At 35.9% G+C, this 18748-nt stretch overlaps 3 protein-coding genes across 4 annotated transcripts in view; 2 read left to right on the top strand and 1 right to left on the bottom strand.

The window, feature by feature from the left end:
• Positions 1–9137, top strand: part of LOC119828847 (splicing factor 3B subunit 2) — a 10562-nt gene extending 1425 nt beyond the window's left edge. Inside the window, exons 2-14 of one of the 2 annotated variants that reach the window (XM_038351137.1) lie at positions 10–630; positions 1409–1539; positions 2111–2274; positions 2597–2792; positions 3105–3314; positions 3683–3885; positions 5313–5463; positions 6032–6235; positions 6783–6858; positions 7073–7241; positions 7626–7732; positions 8144–8337; positions 8921–9137. In XM_038351137.1, the coding sequence (XP_038207065.1) occupies positions 10–630; positions 1409–1539; positions 2111–2274; positions 2597–2792; positions 3105–3314; positions 3683–3885; positions 5313–5463; positions 6032–6235; positions 6783–6858; positions 7073–7241; positions 7626–7732; positions 8144–8337; positions 8921–8989 (2495 nt within the window). In that variant the 3' untranslated portion in view covers positions 8990–9137. The remainder of the gene's footprint in view (positions 1–9; positions 631–1408; positions 1540–2110; positions 2275–2596; positions 2793–3104; positions 3315–3682; positions 3886–5312; positions 5464–6031; positions 6236–6782; positions 6859–7072; positions 7242–7625; positions 7733–8143; positions 8338–8920) is intronic. The other variant, XM_038351136.1, reaches the window with a different exon arrangement.
• A 1242-nt stretch (positions 9138–10379) lies between these two features.
• Positions 10380–12473, top strand: LOC119828857 (electron transfer flavoprotein subunit beta). The gene is made up of 6 exons (XM_038351146.1): positions 10380–10556; positions 10726–10884; positions 10967–11125; positions 11256–11336; positions 11740–11880; positions 12199–12473. Exons 1-6 carry the CDS (start codon positions 10506–10508, stop codon positions 12367–12369), a joined length of 762 nt encoding a protein of 253 aa, XP_038207074.1. The 5' UTR covers positions 10380–10505; the 3' UTR covers positions 12370–12473.
• Positions 12383–18742, bottom strand: LOC119828849 (DDB1- and CUL4-associated factor 10). Its single transcript, XM_038351139.1, has 11 exons — positions 18372–18742; positions 18066–18179; positions 17356–17725; positions 16866–17021; positions 16694–16753; positions 16257–16423; positions 15276–15393; positions 14905–14987; positions 14316–14477; positions 13652–13814; positions 12383–13148 (listed from the first exon to the last, which is right to left on the bottom strand). The coding sequence occupies exons 1-11, from the start codon at positions 18593–18595 to the stop codon at positions 12873–12875; spliced, it is 1893 nt and encodes a 630-aa protein (XP_038207067.1). The 5' UTR covers positions 18596–18742; the 3' UTR covers positions 12383–12872.
• Positions 18743–18748: the final 6 nt, after the last annotated feature.

The following is an 18748-nucleotide window of genomic DNA, read 5'->3' as shown; positions in this document are numbered from 1 at the left end:
GTATGATTGGTATGGGTCCTCCACCACCAGGGATGGGGCCTCCACCAGGCATGGGACCTCCACCACCAGGTATGGGTCCGCCACCTGGTATGGGTCCACCGCCACCAGGCATGGGACCGCCGCCAAATATGGGTCCACCGCCACCTGGCATGGGGCCGCCTCCTGGAATGGGACCCATGGGACCACCAGGTATGGGAGCACCGCCAAGGATGCCACCTAGCATGATGAGAGGTGGACCTAATATGAAGGGAAATTTTAATCAAGGAATGGATATGGGGCCACCAGGTATGGGACCACCACCAAACATGCCACCACCAGGTATGGGTCATGGCCCATGGGAAGGGCAGGGGCCACCTCCAGGATGGGGCAGGCAGGGGAGGGGTGATGGAGGTTCAGGATGGGATGATCATGATGATCAAGAAGAAGAAGAAGATGATAATGAAGACAGTGGAGCTCAAAACAGTGGACCTTTACCATCTTTACTTACTATGAAGATTGATACACCAGAGGAATTCAGAAATAAACCCGCTCCAGTAGGAGGGGTAGTTTTGCCAAAGGCTTTGGAAGAAGCCTTGGCTTATAAAGATCAGAGACAAGCTGCATTAGGAAATGAAACTGATAAGGAACCTGGTAAATATCTAAAAATTATTTTGCTTATATTTATTGAAATTTATTGATTACTTTTTTATATAGACTTACTAGCTGACCCAGCAAACACTACTTTACTCTTGTAATTTTGAGGTATTTGAAATAGATGTTTGCAGAATAAAATGCATTCTGTATTTGATAAGTAATAAGTTTCAAATTGTGTTCAATATGGTGTACAAGAAAGAATTGTTAGCCCATTACGATAATAGACAGAGAGCTAGCTTCAGTTACTATAGAAAATCATTCTATTCTTACACTTTTCATGGAATTTTTGTATATCTTTTCTTTATACAGAATTAATGAATTTATGAGTTTATTAATTGCAATTGTAATAAGTAATTGTGTGTGTTATATGAAAATCACAAATAAAATATCGAAAATTCATAAGAAATATGTCTATACATTTTAGTTGCTGTATTTGTGATTGAACTAATATTATACTAATATTATGCTGAAGAGTTTGTTTCTTTGTTTGAACGCACTAATCTCAGGAACTACTTGTCCGATTTGCAAAATTATCTCAGTTTTAGATAGCCCATTTATTGAGGAAGGCTAAAATAAACTAAAAGGCTAGTGAACGCTTTTTTAAAATTTCTCTCACCAGTAGAAAACTTCATTATTCTTTAGTGATATGTGACTATTGGTTCCATATTACTATTGTCCGTAATTAACAGTTTTATATCAATATATATCCTTTTTACTTTCACAATCTTTTATATTTAAAAAAATCTGGGCACTAACCCTTAATTTATATTTTCAGAACAAAAACAACCCAAAGCGCCACCTGCACCTGTGATCAGCACAGAGTATGATGCTGAAGAGGATGAAGGAGATTCTGATGATGAGAATATCCCCGAAGCACCTCAACCGCCAGTCATATCTAAACAAGAGGTATAAATTAGTTATTTTCTAGTAAGTTACATTAAATAAAAATACATTCATTATTCAATAGATATTACAGATATACTTTAGGGGCGCTTATTCCATTTAGCACGCATTCTTGTAGTTGGTGGATTTTTGTACCTACGCATGATTTAGCTTGTACCAACAAGTACCAACAAAATTGTACCACCAGCCCTGAAGTAAACGATTGGATCGGATCGCAAGCATGCAATGATTATATTCTAAGGTGTTTTACAAATAATTCTTAAATAAATGAGTTAACTAAAGTTACTGAATAAAAAAACAGTGTACTATGTACCTTTATTTTTATAAAATAAATATGTTAGTTATGTTTCTATTCATAAACTGGTTTTATAAATTTATTATTATTAGATAAACACCTAAAAAGAAATACTTTGCTTTTTATGACGGTTGTATTAAATTTAATAAGATGAATAAATCATATATATATATACTGTAATTATAAATATTATAGATATAAAATGTCTAAAAAAAATTTTTTTTATGTTTATTCATTCTATTTAACGGCATTATAATTAGAACTTATTGAATCCTACAGGCGCAACCAAACAAAGTCAACAAGAATAAGCGTAAAAAGAAGAAGAAGAAGGCCGCAAAACAAAAACGCAAAGAGGAGAAATTGAAGGAAGCTCAGAAAAGTTCCGACAAAGACGAGTCTCAAACATCCAGTGACAAAGAGAACAAGAAAGAGGCGGAAATTGAGTAAGTCACAGGAATTAAATTAATATCGAAATTTTATTATTGTGTTGTTCTACCTTATCTGATAATATAGTCCAATGTTGTTACTATTCTATAGTTACAACAATGTTTTCTGTATTATCCTTTTTTTACCCTACTTTTTGCACTGTTTTTCATACTTCTATGTTAAGTCATATAAAACATTTTTTGCAAAATATACCACAACTTCAATGAAAATGTTTATAATTGTCAATGTGTTTGAAATAAATAATTTAATAATTCACTTGGTTTCTACTCCTGTAACTTGTGATATGGTTCAATTTAATAGTGAGTTCCATTTCAACAGATATGTGCAAGAGAGTATTCAATTCCATGAACTGGAGCCAATGTATCGGCAATTCCATCGTATTCTAGAAGCTTTCAAGATCACAGAGAAAAAGGAGGAAGATATTAAAGAGGAGATCAATAAGGATCTGCCGAAACCGAGCAAGCTGCTTGAGAAAGTCACCGATCAATTTGCAGCGGACGAAGAGGCTGTGGAGGTTGGCAATAACATGATATATTTAGGCCTATATCCTTTTCCTAAGTCTTCCCAGTCCTTTCCTTTATTCCTATCGTCAATCCTTTCTTAATTCTTTTCCAATTTGAAGTTGGCAATCCATTTGTAGAACTGTAAGGTCTGCAATCGACCTTACACCTCTCCTAATGTTCATGGGCGGTGGTAGCTCTTACCATCAAGCAACCCACCAGCTCTTTATGTCATCGACGACAGTGGACCCATATGACCCTTACTTGAATTAATTATCGTTACAAACGGCACAGCGAATCATTAAAAATACAAATATTATTCACAGAAACACGCCGCGGAAGAAAAGGAGCGTCTATCAAAGCGCAAACTGAAGAAGCTCTCTCGTCTATCAGTGGCCGAGTTAAAGCAGCTGGTACCCAGACCAGATGTCGTCGAGATGTATGACGTCACCGCGAGAGACCCCAAGTTGCTTGTGCAGCTCAAAGCCCACAGGAACACTGTTCAAGTACCGAGACATTGGTGCTATAAACGGAAGGTAAATTGGCAAAAATCTATACTTGTTGTCAAAAGTAATGTAACGCTTTGTAAGTGTGGGTATGAATTTGTTCTTCTAAAATGTATATATGTATATATATGTGTTTGTTTCTAAGTTATTGATGTAGATATTCAAATTATTAAGATTGTAAATTTAAACATAATAGGAATTATAATAAGCGGTTCACTGTATCGCAATGTAAACAATAATAGTACACATTTTTTATTGGATTGAGATCCAAATACAAAAATAATTATCTAATCTCTAATATGCTCAATGTGCTCTTGATAGGTTGTGTGTTTTTAATTTAAAAAAATAAATAAATAAAAAAAAAATCGTTTCAAAAAGTTGCAAAAATATTTTTACAGTATTTACAAGGCAAGCGTGGTATAGAAAAGCCGCCGTTCGACTTGCCGGACTTCATCAAAAAGACCGGTATCATGGAGATGCGCGCTTCCCTCCAAGACAAGGAGGAGACTAAGACGCTCAAGGCCAAGATGCGCGAGCGCACGAGACCGAAGCTCGGCAAGATCGACATTGATTATCAGAAGCTTCACGATGCTTTCTTCAAGTGAGTTTTGTGGAGATTTTTTTTTTGTATAAAAATTAACTATTTTTTTTTCATTACATAAATGAATGTGTAAAAGCATTTATTTCAAACTAGCTATCCGCCCGCGGCTATGCCCGCGTAGTCGCAGGAAACTTAGACCCGGGGTTTTTCTCGCATGTTCCCGTTCCCGTGGGATTTCCGGGATAAAAACTATCCTATGTCCGTCTCCTGGGTCCAAGCTACCTCTGCACAAAATTTCAGCCAAATTGGTTAATCCATTCTTCAGTTATAAATAGTGTAACTAACACCACTTTCTTTTATATATATAGATAGGTACTGCTAATAACGAATAAAGCACCAAGATTTTTCCTGTTTACTAAATTAAATTAAACTTTCGCAATATAGTTATACAAAAAAAGGTCACCTACAGAACTGTTATTTTTTATAAGAATATAATTTAAAACTTTGTATACTGTATACTATATTTCACTGAAATTCAAATTATATATCTAAAATCTAAATTATGTGTCTAGTGCCAGATGCCAAAATTTAATATAATTATGTGTTTTACACTTTTATGTGATCATAAAAATGGGTTATTGAACTCATACATGTTTGGTCCATAAGGTCCAGCGTAACTGCTGACCATGTCTTGTATCTTGTTTATTTGCCATTATAGCTGCAGGTGTATTGTTCTACTATAGGTAAGTCGATTTTAAATGAGTAATGCTCTTGAATTATTGTATAAATAATCATATAAATTATTATATAAATAAAAATATTGTAAAATATAGTGTTATAGTAAAGTAAAAAAATCACAAAATTTCAATTTTGACCACATATAAAATGGTTGTTTAATATATTATTCCGCAAATAAATTTTAGCCAAGAATAGAAAAATCAGCTTCCATGACTTTGTTAAACGGAACGCGCGCGTCAGAGTGCTAATGTGTCGCCGCGCTATGACGCCGAATTGTGTTGTTCTACGTGGTCTTATATCGTCCTATATAACAAGACCATTAGCGCGTATTTACGCCGAATTGTGTTGCATTACACAATTGCCCGACCGAGTACAGTCGGGCCCCCTCCATTCATGCGACAGCCCAAGTCGAGGTTCGTAGACCCCGTCAAGGGAGAACGCCCTTGAGCGTGTCGCTACCAGAGTGAACACTCAGTTCACCCACGCGTCCGTGCTAAGATGTAGTAGCCCTTCTGGGTGACATCGAGAATCACCACAAAAAAAAACTAAACAATTCGGCGTTAGGTTAGCGCTTTGAGGCAAGCTAAGAACGCGTTCTATCTGACAAAGCCATTAATGATTTAATAAATTGCAGTGTTTTCGAACTTACTAATATAAGATTTCCTTTTCTTTATATATCTTTTCAAACAAATCATAGGCTTATAGCAAAATATCTCCTTATTTCATTATTTTTTATATTAACCATTCAGATGGCAAACAAAACCACGTATGACGATCCACGGAGACCTGTACTATGAGGGTAAGGAGTTCGAGACCCGGCTGAGAGAGAAAAAGCCAGGTGATCTCTCCGAAGAGCTACGCACTGCCCTCGGTATGCCTGTCGGACCTGGCTCCCATAAGGTAATAGGGTTGTTTTTTGAATTTATTATCACATTATTTTTCATACATTAGATACTATTCGCTCACACCGGCTCCCGGTAAATACGAAAAATACATATCTTTTTGTCATTTAGGAAAAGTGTGTGGATAGTCATTTATAATACATTAATGCCTATAATATGTAATGATTTAATTAGCTTTCGCACGCGTTAATTCGAAGTAGTTTAATGATATTATAATATATATAAACCTCCCTCTTGAATCAATCTGTCTATTATGAAAACCCCACCAAAATCCGTTGCGTAGTTTTAAAGATTTAAGCATACGAACATTAGCATAGGGATACAGAAAGCGACTTTGTTTTATACTATGTAGGGTACTATACTAACATAGTTTTTTAACATATTGTTTACTAAAAAAATGAGTCTCTATACTTGCTTGAATAAATTAATACAGTGGAAAATGTAGGAAGATTCTAGATTGTGTAAGTAATTGTTTGGGTTCTTATAATCGAAATGTTTTGGAAGATGTCCCAATACTATATACCATATGCTTATATCACGTAATCAAACATGATATTATTACGCAGGTGCCCCCACCGTGGCTGATAGCCCAGCAACGTTACGGCCCCCCGCCCTCATACCCCAACCTCAAGATACCAGGTCTCAACGCGCCCATACCGGAGGGCTGTGCGTTCGGGTACCACGCGGGGGGCTGGGGCAAACCCCCCGTCGACGAGACCGGGAAGCCCCTGTATGGGGACGTGTTTGGCCACCAGTCCGCTGGACACGATGTGAGTATAATATTTAAGGTGTTTTTGGGTTGTCTGACTGATGTTTTACATGTCAACTTGGTGATTTTTCATTTCTCGAATGAATAGTTACTTATGTTCTTGAAAACATTTGAGACAAGTTTTGAGGACTGTCTATCGCTTCTCTACATATATAAAATCTCATGTCACAAATTTAGTTACCATACTCCCCCGGAGTGGTTGTTCAGATTTAATATTGTGCTTGCTGCCGCAAATTGTTTTTAAATAATTTGACTTGTTCACTTTTGGGATGACTAGGAAATTATAGATTTGTAGATAAAAATAGTATGGGTTGACCATCTCACCGAAAAGTGAGGTATAAGAGTACCAGCTTTTGATAGATAAAATTCTAACAGTTTTACAATCATTATCATAAGTTCTATAGTTTGACTTCAAGTTATTTAATAATATATAATGAATTTATTTGGCGAAGCCTGAGCGTAATAACCTGAAAATCGTATAATAATGGATTGTAATGAAATGACACAAGACACATACTATAATTATTATAATTTTTTGCTATTTTCAGGATAATGAAGATCAAGACATTGATAGAACACTTTGGGGTGAATTGGAATCGGAATCTGAAGAGGAATCGGAAGAAGGCATGTCTTTTTTTATGATAATAATCAAACTTATGAATCATTTATCATAACTTCATATGTTAAATATTTTATGCAAAAACATTTTTTATTACTTAAATGTATAAAAATTTAAATGTTTTCCGTCATAAGACAATTTGAAAAAAAAAAACATAAATTAGCTTAGTTCTACTAATATACAATATGTCGCATTGAATCAATCCATTTGAATCAACAGAAGAGTCAGACGAAGGAGAGAAGATGGGTGAGAGTGACGTGGCCACCGGAGTGGCCACCCCCGGCGAGGGTCTGGTCACCCCGTTGGGCATCACCTCCGTGCCGCCTGGCCTGGAGACCCCTGACACCATCGAGCTGAGGAAGAAGAAACTGGATGCTGATATGGAGGGGTTAGTACTTTAGTATCTATGTAATGTTATGTAACAATGCGATATAGATCTTATTTTGTACCAGATAAAGTATGAATTAAAGTGTAATTCCAAAGTTAAATGAGACAAACCCTGTGTTATCCAATTAAATGTCTACACAAAACTACCGCCCCTCACTACTGTCACATGTTGGAAAACATAAGAATTATAGAATGCGATTCTATAATTCTCCCAAAATTATATTGATAATTTAGAAATTTAAATTTCAATACAAGTTATACTTTACATTATGGAACTGCATTTTCGTTACAGGGGTAGATTTATTGTGTTACAAAAGTTATGATCAGCTTGAGAATTAATGATTTGTTGAAATATTATCAAATATTAAATTTTTATACGTTCTAGTGGCGAGACTCCAGCTCTTTACCAAGTGTTGCCGGAGAGACGCGTGGGCCTGACTGCGGGGATGATGGCGTCCACTCACGTTTATGATATCAATGCTGCGAATCCAGGTATTTACGTATTACGTTTATTATGTAAATTTTCAGCTATGTGTTCTAATTAATTATATTGTCTTAAGGAGAGTTTTTTAGGTTTGTTTTTTCTTCAATAAATTTACTTGAACTGAACTGCTACTATTTCAGAAAATGATAATAGTCCAAGAAAAAATTTACAACAAAATAAAAGCAAAAAAAACACTGCGCATGCGTAAATATGTATACACTAGCTCAGTATGTAGAGTTTAAAAATCTAGCTTAATTCATACAAATTCATTTATTTATTATCATATACATATTCTGTAGCACTCAAATCTTATTTCCATGTATAAGTAAGTGCGTATTAATAGTATATATGACCTGCGGTATTAACAAACAGTGCCGGTGGTATTGGTGCTTTTTCTATATAACTTGATACATTTTCAGGCAAGTCGCGCGCATCGGGCGAAGCGAGCAGCGGCGCAGCGGCCGGCGCGGTGGAGGTGGCGCTCGACCCGTCCGAGCTGGAGCTGGAGCCCGAGGCGGTGGCGGCGCGCTACGAGCGCCACCTGCGCGACCAGCGCCCCGCGCGACAGGAGGACCTCTCCGACATGCTGGCGGACCACGTGGCGAGGCAGAAGGTGGGTGTAGGAGATAGGGGTAGAGTTAGAAGATGACGGAATAGACCCGACGCTATAATCTGACATGATGAGACACTATAGTCTGACATGACTGAACGCTATTATCCGACATGACCAGACGCTTTAATCTGACATGATGAGACGCTATAATCTGACATGACTAGAGGCTATAATCTTACATGACCAGACGCTATAATCTGACATGACCGGACGTTATTATCTGACAAGACTGGACGCTATTATCCGTTATGACCAGACGCTTTAATCTGACATGATGAGACGCTATAATCTGACATAACTAGAGGCTATAATTTTACATGACCATACGCTATAATCTGACATGACCGGACGTTATTATCTGACAAGACTGGACGCTATAATCCGACATGACTAGACGCTATAATCTGACATGACCAGACGCTATAATCTGACATGACCGGACGCTATAATTTTGCATGATCAGATGTAGTGACGAGTAGCAATGAATTGACGAAATATCCTGATTCAATAAACGGACATATTCGGTGAACCCAATAATCAGATCCAACTATGTGATTCTAACCATAACTTTTTTCATTTACAGAACAAGAGGAAGCGACAGCAGAACACCGATTCAAAACAAGCGAAGAAATATAAAGAATTCAAGTTTTAAATTTTATCATCAAATTAAATATATTGCAGTTATACTTCTATGCATTCAACATGAAAATCCAATTATGAAATTGGTGTATTCAAGTTTCATCATATAGAAAATAGGCTTAATCTTTTTAATAGGAAAAATAAATAAGTGAAAATGGTAATTGTGTTTTATTTATCATATAACCGCGACATCGCACTAACAATAAAAAGATTCTCAATTTGGCAGTTTTTTTTGGAACTCAATAATATTTTATTCTACCTGCGCTTTTACATCAACTAACTAACAACTAACGGAACTATCCTCTCGTCCTGGCATCAATTGAGTTGAGCATGATTATATGAAAAAAAATGAGTGAATCTCCGAACGCATGATATAAGTAGATAACCTTCGATCATTATTAACAACGGGTTACTCAATCAGCGATAGAAAATGTTATTTAATTAAGTATATGTATTTGATTTGTTTTGAGCAAAAATTTTTGTTTTTGGTATGTTATGTGAAAGCGCCTTAAAATAATGCTAATAAGCTTGATTTTACTTTGTTTGTTTCTTTCGACTAGAATTTGGACATTCTAAAACTTTATAGTTCGTTTTTGTATAAGTTTGTGTATTTACCTAAATTTTTAATGATTGAAGATGATATTTAAATTATTACGCTGTGACGTGTGGGTTAGAGTGAGAAGGTAGGAGCGTTCCAAAGGTGGCCATAAGCGTGAGAGTAAAGGTGGATAGATAGGCTAGCGCTGTAACGCGTTACGTGCAAAAATGGTTTACCCTTCTAATTTCTATAAGAAGTTCACACAAGATATTTCGGAGTCCGGAGTAAAAATCAATCGGTCCATTAGTAATCAAGGATTAGCGTTTTATATTATTCAGTAAGAGCTCGCTTCGGCACGAATTTCAGATCGTTCGGGGTAATTCCCCGGTGCGAGCTAGCCATACTGGCCACACCCCTACAGAAAACCGGAGTGAAATAGTAGCAGGCTACTGTGTTTGTTTCGTATGGTGAGCGGGCGAGCCGCTTCTTTTCTCACCCTTCCCAATCCATTCCTTCTTTCCAGTCGTCAATTTTTCTTCCATTCCTTATCCCATTGAAAGAGAAACGGAGGGCATTACCTCTGCGAAATATATGCTTACTATTTAATAACGAATTAATTTATTAACTTACAGAGAGGAACTAAGTTAAGACGTGAGATTTTCAAATTTCTGCAGAATGTACATTATTTTCAATTTAACAAATCATTTAACGCACCGCCAGTTTGAAGAATTTTTGTATGGATGGAGTCCATCCATACAAAAATCTCCAATCCTTCCGATGGACTACTCTTTAGACCTAGAGCTGTCAGCTAGCTGACATGCAACGTTTGTTGAATGTTGACAAATGACTGATGACATCTATTGTCATTTGTCACTCGTCAGTTTTCGGACTCCGCACCTACTTGTTGGAACTTTTAAATTTAATTCTATTTTCAAACTAAAATTTATTAGGATTACATTGTTTTTACACTTATTTTTATTTTATTAATATAATGGCGCGTGTGCTTGTTGGCGTTAAGAGAGTAATTGATTATGCAGTTAAAGTAAGTTTCAAAGTTCAAAGGTTACTTGTTGATACTTTTCAAGATCAAAATAAAAACTTTTCATAATTAACAGTTTTAGTAATCTTACTACTTAAAAATGCATAATGTATTTTAGAATTAAAAAAATGCACTATGTAACTCAATATAATTATCATTTTACTGAATTTAGATTAGGGTCAAACCAGACAAAAGTGGTGTTGTTACTGATGGGGTGAAACACTCCATGAATCCGTTTGATGAGATCGCTATTGAAGAAGCTGTAAGGATGAAGGAAAAGAAACTGGCCAGTGAAGTGATCGCCGTATCATGTGGTCCAACGCAGTCGCAAGTATTTGATTCAAATAAAATATGAAATCTTTGAAATACAACCTCTTTACTCTTCTTTTTTAAGCTCGTTTATTTCTTTGTAGGAAACATTAAGGACAGCTTTAGCCATGGGAGCAGACAGGGCCATTCATGTGGAAGTATCAGGAGCAGAGTATGAGACTATGCAGCCTCTACATGTTGCTAAGATCCTTGCTAAACTCTCACAGGATGAGAAAGCTGATTTAGTTATAGTAGGAAAACAGGTTATTATTACTTTTTAATATTCTATTTGTTATGAAGTAATTATATAAGAATAATAAGGTTGGATACAAACTATGCTTTTGCAGATATTTTGATTTAATTGATATAAAAAGGGCCTTATTATTCTTTCAGGCAATTGATGATGACTCAAATCAAACTGCCCAAATGACTGCAGCCTTACTTGACTGGCCCCAGGGAACATTTGCATCAAAGGTAATATTTTAATATTAACACTCATTTTATATCCACAATTTTAACCTCAAAACTCATTTTAATATTCTGTTAAATATTTCAAAATTTAAAATGGAAAATATAACACTAAAAAATAACATGCAAAATAGGTTCTGAGTTAAAAATCAATGTTTGAGTAGCTTTTCCTCTCTTTTTAATTAATTTTACTCAAAAATCATTTTCATATCACTATACCAACAGTCTATGTTATTTACATCAGATTTACACTGATAACCTCTTTTAACAGATAACATAGCTCTTATACGATATTTTTGATTGCTTTAACTAAATAATATTCAAACAATACACAATGAGATAAAAATTAGGAATTTTATTACAAAAAAATGTATCAATATTTTATTAACAATAAATTGAATGATTTCAGGTAGAAAAAACAGATGCAGGCTTAACAATCACTAGGGAAATAGATGGTGGTCTTGAAGTCATCAAGACAAAAATACCAGCAGTAATCAGTGCTGACCTGAGGTTGAATGAGCCTAGATATGCTACACTGCCTAATATTATGGTGATTATTTACTATTCATTTTCTTTCAATTGCACCTTATTAAAAAAATATTCTGAGAAAATAGTTTATGGGACATAAGACATATGTAATATTTTTATAGGATGTCATGTCTGCTTGGACGACATCAACATTTTATGTGCAATTTGGTCCAATTGCTTAAGATATAGGATAGTTTTTATTTCGATTAATTATCCCAATAATTTATAATTAACAATAGATTAAGCCACAGCCACAGCAACGCTAAAATGTAGTGTGTATATATAAGTTAAGTTTTTATGCACCCATTAATTTTTTTGAAATATATATTTACAATTTCAGAAAGCCAAAAAGAAGCCCATGAAGAAGTTAAGCGCCAAGGACCTTGGTGTGGACTTGTCTCCAAGGATCAAGGTGTTGAGTGTGGAAGACCCTCCAGTCCGACAGGCCGGATCCGTCGTACCAGACGTCGACACGCTCGTTGCCAAACTCAAGGAAGGCGGACACGTGTAAATAAAACCAATAAACCATACATAATCCGCTTTATTAACTCAAACTTATATCAGATTTCCACAGAATCATGTAGATGTATATTTTAATATAACCTGTTGTTGTACAAACATGTTTTATTTCTTACCAAATGCAGTTCTTATACTTAATTTTACATTACATTAAGGACTAAAATTTATGTTACATTTTAAATTCACTAACTCCCGTTAACGTCCAGTTTTAAATCTAGACTATGCTTAAAATTAAAAATTAACGGCAGTACAAAACCAATAGGAACCCGGCCGAAGAGAGTCCGGCTCGGCAAATTTAAACTCATGCTTAAAAATGCTGCTTAAAATAGTGAAAACAATACGGTCTATGGACAATATATAAAAAAAAATTAAAACCTAAGTACATTTCGGCTCATCTGCGGCGCTTGCGAAAGGGGTACAGACGCGGTGTATACATAAAATAGTTCATTGATTGGCTTGAGAAATCTCTTAGGATGGCGGTAATGAGTTTATGATTTAGTATAACGCTTCGCCGCTATACGGTTCGTACCACACGATCTTGCCTTCGAGGCAGCCTGTGACGAGGAGATGGTGCCTTGGACTGAACTTGGAGCTGACAACCAGGTCCTGATGGATGCCGAGGCTCTGGCCCACGTCCCTCATCTGAGCTGGTCCATTCAGGTCTTGCACGCAGTGTGAGAGTTCACTGCAATTGTCGTTGAGCGCCAGCAATCGCATGCCCCGACCGAACGGCGAGCAAACCAGCCTCCCATCCGCAGAAAAACATAACTCCTATAAAAAATATTATGTGAAATGGTAAATGAATTAAGACAATTAATAAGCATATTAAACATTTTTTTTTTATAAAATTAAACAAAAACATTCTATTGAAATTATAAGGTCCAATAGTCCACTCTGAATAAGACTTTTACATGTTATATTTGTGCGAGTGTAACATACTTTAAGCAATTATATGTAGAATAACGGATTTGAAATTTGAATGTTATTTTAGAACACTATCTATTAATGACGAAAGTAATGTAAACTACAACCAATTCGGAATGTCGTTAAGACTAAGCAGTCATTTATCAATCAATTTAAATTTTAAACCATGTAATGATGATTTATTTTTTCGATAGTCTATTTAACGAAAATCGATCAAAGCATTTATGAATAAAGTGCATATATAAAAAAAAACCCTTTTGAAATGAGGCAATGTTGCAGGTGTCAGGTTTAAAGTAAATGGTAAAAAGTAACTAGTTTAAATATAATATATATATATATATATATATAACCTTAATAAACCCCCTGCCCTCATTCGTCTCCTCAATGTAATAGAGCAGGCGGTCCGCATTCTGCCGGATGTGGTGTCTCGCCTCGATCTCCTCGTCGCAAGAGTCGGCGCTGTCTCGCTCGCGCGCCGTGTTCGGCGTGTGACCGGACGTGGACGGCATCATACTGTAGTGTTATATTATTTATTATAATGTTTTAAACGTGGTTGGTGTCATGCAGTAGTACATTATTATAGGCTGACTGAAATAATTATAGAGGCGTGACTATAAATATCGTTATTTGGAGAGGTGCACGGTGTCAGTTGGTGATTATGTTATATTGAGACTATCATGCACATAAATAAATAATAATTAAAAATAAATATAGGATATCCACAATTTTTATTGAATATTAAACGTTGACTAGACCAGAACAAATACAAATACATTATTTTATTTATATCATAAATTATCATTTAATTTTAATATTATCATTGACCAACACCACTATATATGAAAAGAGTTTTTTCTATTTATCTGACCAAAACAATACCTTCAATTAGCTTTCATTTACTATTACTACAAATGCCTAAATGATAGATTCAAGTATTATTACCCACAGCTAGTCCTCTTATAGCGGCAAGACTTTTTCCTGCACCGAACTAGACAATATGTCCGCATGACTAACCTATAGCCGGCGTGCGCGGGCGCAAGCGGCGGCGGGGGCGGGGGCGCGGGCGCGAGGCGCGGCGGGGGGCGCGCGGGCCGCGGCCGCAGCGCCGACGGCGGCGTGATGCCCGTGTTTATGCCCAGGATGCGCTGCATGTTGAAGTTGCGCCCCACTTGACCTCTACACCAGCATTTTTTATGACAACCTCTCGAGATTATAGTCTTAGGGTGTTTTACAATTTAACATTGACATAACATATAACATGTAAAAACAATGAGTAGTGTGAAATCGTCTTGTCAGTGACCTTGCTTGAAGTTACGTTTCAATAAACACAAACTCAAACATTCATATATTTAATTAGACTTCTTTTAGAATCACTTTTGAGTCGTAACACAATTTAAAATTTACCACCGATTCGGAAAGCAGTTTCTTAAGAGAAGAGCCGGGGAATATGATCCAAAACAGACATTACTTTGTTGCTATTTAAGAAGAAAAAAAACTTATGCAAGTGTGAGCTGATAGATTCTTCATGTGAGCATACATTTATTTCAATAAAATAATTATAAGATAGAACTGATTAAAATAATATATAATTACGTAATTTTACCTGCTATACATTTCTTGAAGCATTCTATGTTGTTTGATCGTTATGGACGCCTCCCACACGTCATTTTGTATACTCGATAGTCCCTGTATAAAAATATATTATTATTATAATTAAATTAATAACTAGCTACAATATAAAAGGGACGACAAACCAACTATGAATACAGAGAAAAACTGAAGTTTCTACTAGAGAATAAAATCCAAATTGTTTGAATTCTTGTTTTTGTGCAAAATACAAATTCACAAAAAAGCAAATATATAACAGGCAAAATTATGAACACAATTCAAATATTGCATCGAGTATAGTTATCGTACAAAATATAAAGTTAGAAACTAGATGTGTATGCTCACAGTAAGCTTCCATCAACTCACCAGCGCGAATCTCGCGGGGACAGGCTGGGGCGAAGCCTCGCTGGACGAGCTGGAGCTCGGCCCCGCCTCGGGCTCTGTTTCCTCGCGCTCTTGCCGCTCGCGAGACCGATCCACTGTTCTGATTATCAAAGCCTCCATACATAAAAAGGAACATTTTTTGTATCGAGGCATGCCATTAAATTTGATAAAAGATAACTTTTCTCCATGGTTCTAGTCAAAATTTTATTAATATATCTATATTATATAACTTCTTTTTTAATTTATTGTATGTTGTTTCTTTCTCTATTATAATCTGTTGTGTGTGTTTATGTCTGTGTCAAAATAAATGTTTACATTCTTTCTTTATTTTTAATACAGCATTGTCAAAGTTACATTATATTTTAACAAGGTGGTTTACGAGTTACGTACGAATTTTAAGGTACTGAATAAATACTACTGAATAATAAGTTTGTGTGGTAATGTTGTAATTTATTTGTTCTGGTCCAGCCTAATGTATTTATGATTTTAAAAATTACTTCAATAATTTACATAATCCTTTTATGCCTAGATTATTTTTTCCCTACATTGTAAATGTGTAATAAACAACTAAGAATAGGAAAGTCATTGTTTCAATCTCGTGCCGTGTCATTGAAAAATAAGGTTTTGCTTCTAAACCTATTTGCATTTCAATAACGGATCATTTTATTTCGCTCATCCATTATCTATGACGTCAAAAAATGGCGCAGCATCGATCCTGTTCTTAAGTGAATCGCATAGTGTATATATAAAAAATTCCAAACACTAGTAAATTCATTTCAAAATTATCTCGCTCCCACTAACACGCCTCCGCACAAAACAAATATTATAATTACTCCCCCGTTAAAAGTCGCGACTCACGCGTCGCAGTATCAGCCGCAGCCTCAGTCTGCTTCAATCCGGAGATTCTATGACGACGCTCAGGCTGCTGATTCTCCCAAGCTATAATAAGCGAACTCAACTCACGGTATGGGCGGCACGGAGGCCATCGGGCGGGGCGCGCGGTAGGGGCGCGGGCGGCGGCGCGGCGTGCGGCGCGGGGCGGGGCGGCGCGGCGCGGGCGGCGGGGGCGAGCTGTCGCGCACGCTCTTGTCGCCCGCACTCGACGGCTGGATGTCGTGGATGCATGACCACTGGAAGGCACCGTTATAATTAGGTCATGGTTTATTTTATTCAAAAACATTTTTCTAGTTTTTTATCCGCCTAATTAAAGGAAAATATTAGCAGTATCTGTTTTTCCCACACAGATTCCGTTCCCATTGAATTGCTCGCGGAAAAATTATCTTCCGATATTGCCGATTTCTGGTGTCAAACTGCAGATTTATTGTCATAATATTTCAGTAAGTCTACAGCTCTAAAACATTTAACCAAACCAAACATAAATTTTTTGAATTTACACTAACCTCAGACCTGTCATCGTGGCTTATGTTTCTGCTAAGTGCACTCCAACCTTGAGGATGAATCTGTAAATATATGACACTATGATAATAATATGCACTATTTAATTAAATGCATACATACTAGTACATTGTTAAATAGATAAGTTTAATATTGGTAGGTTATTAAAGAATTCACCTGTAGAGCACTAACCACCTCAGCATCATTCCCTTCAGGAAAGTCAGACACAAACTCCACCCTGTTCTCAGTTCTTTTTGGATCAAATAGGTGGTCATACATTGCAGCTATTGGAATTAATTGCTGGCTCATTTGCATCAACCTATATAAGTTTGGCTGCAATATAAGTAAAGTTTGTTATTAAGAGATCTCTTGTCATGGTTGAGGTGTCTTGTTGTGAGTGTATAAACTCTTAAGACCATACGAGGCTTGTTAGCTTTCTAGCTTGTACTTTAATTTATTCTAGTTGCTATCCTCGGTTTCGCCTGTGCTATATATAATGTCGCTCAATGAAGATTCTAATAGAGAAGAAAATTTTGAAATTGGTCCAGTGATTTTTGGTGAAATCAATACAAACATAAATACAATAACACAAATGTTTCCTCTTTATAAAATTAGTTTCGATATTCACATACAAAAATAAAATACACATATTCCAAAAAAGTTTTACCTTAAATCCATGCAAGTCTTGTGCTAATGTTAACAAATTTAAGTCATGAATAATAACCAGTAGTCCACCCGTGGTACACATGACCATTTGCCTTGCATCTGGTGACAAGCGACATCTCATCAATCCTGGCGCATGAAATACTCTTTGGTATACCAGATTAAATTCCGTATATGAATTGATGTCCCATGTAAAAATACTGCCGTCGAGCCCCGATGTGACTAGTAATTTGTCTTTTACCGAAAATTCTATATTTTTCACCCACTTGGAATGGCCAAGGAGTGATCTAATTTTTTTCTTCAAATGTCTGACGTCCCACAAAGCTATTGTAGTGTCATCTGAACATGTTGCAAACATTCTTCCATCTAAAAATCTAGAATTATAAAAATATTTTAACTTGCATAATATTATATTTAGCTTTATTACAGCTCACAGTTTTGCTGATAAACCTTATCACAGAAACTGTGAGCTATTATGTATGATAATAACATACTTCAATTAATAACAATTTTATCAAACTTAGTGTAATTTAAGTAGTATTATTTTTAAATTCCAGTGAAATATAGTTAACCAGATATTTGTAGTTGCTTTTTATGCAAACATGAACTATACTTATCCCAAGACTGTTCAATGTATGCACTAGACAATATGATATACAGAGAGCTAACAACAGCAACCAAATACCAGGAACACAAATAGTTATAAATACTTACTTAACACAATTAACGCAATCTGAATGAGCTCCATTTACTGAATGCATTCTCTGATGAGTAAGTGGATCAAATATTTGAATAGACTTTCTTTCACACGCTGCTACTAAGAGAGACCTACAAAATTACATAATTAGTTACGAGTGTGTTATTTGTTATCCATACAATGTGCATTTCGTTAAGATGTTATTCTGTAAGGACAAGCTTTCAGTGTTTTTATGAAATACTCTATGTTGTTTAACTGTACTATCGTGACAAGGTTTGTAAATGTGAATTTAACCAAGGTTATATATTATGTTTCCGTCTTACCCGTCTGGGGAAAATTCAAGGTTGAATACACCACCCGTGGGAAGAGCGTTGTACTGATCACAGTCCCAAGACGCTATGGGTTTCATACCACAATAAAGACTACGGGCCATGGCATCCCCAGCACCAATTGGTTTTTGGAACCCACATTCTCTTTGTATTAGCCGATAAGGACTAAACGCTGAGTATTTTGCCATAAAGTTATCGTGAAAACACTTCGTGCCCATTTTGATTAAAATAACTAAACGGAATATATAAAAGGCGTTAAGTACACGGCATAGCAGTAGAAATAAAATACAACTTATGTTTTAAAATTGTTTGTTTTCACATGTTAGTTTGGAAAAATGCTAAATTTCAATGAAAAGTTTATTGACAGTTTA

The sequence above is a fragment of the Zerene cesonia genome, chromosome 8, assembly GCF_012273895.1.
Source record: "Zerene cesonia ecotype Mississippi chromosome 8, Zerene_cesonia_1.1, whole genome shotgun sequence".
In the NCBI taxonomy this organism is placed as follows: domain Eukaryota; kingdom Metazoa; phylum Arthropoda; class Insecta; order Lepidoptera; family Pieridae; genus Zerene; species Zerene cesonia.
The sequence above is the reverse complement of the archived record's forward strand: the minus strand, read 5'-3'. Positions and strand labels throughout refer to the sequence as shown.

Coding starts and splice junctions, on each gene's coding strand:
- LOC119828849 (XM_038351139.1), bottom strand. CDS start 18,595: ATGGGCACGAAGTGTTTTCACGATAACTTTATGGCAAAATACTCAGCG. Junction 18,180..18,371: donor CTTGAATTTTCCCCAGACGG/GTAAGACGGAAA, acceptor GTAATTTTGTAG/GTCTCTCTTAGTAGCAGCGT. Junction 17,022..17,355: donor AAGACTTGCATGGATTTAAG/GTAAAACTTTTT, acceptor CTTATATTGCAG/CCAAACTTATATAGGTTGAT.
- LOC119828857 (XM_038351146.1), top strand. CDS start 10,506: ATGGCGCGTGTGCTTGTTGGCGTTAAGAGAGTAATTGATTATGCAGTT. Junction 10,885..10,966: donor GTGGTCCAACGCAGTCGCAA/GTATTTGATTCA, acceptor ATTTCTTTGTAG/GAAACATTAAGGACAGCTTT. Junction 11,126..11,255: donor TAGTTATAGTAGGAAAACAG/GTTATTATTACT, acceptor TTATTCTTTCAG/GCAATTGATGATGACTCAAA.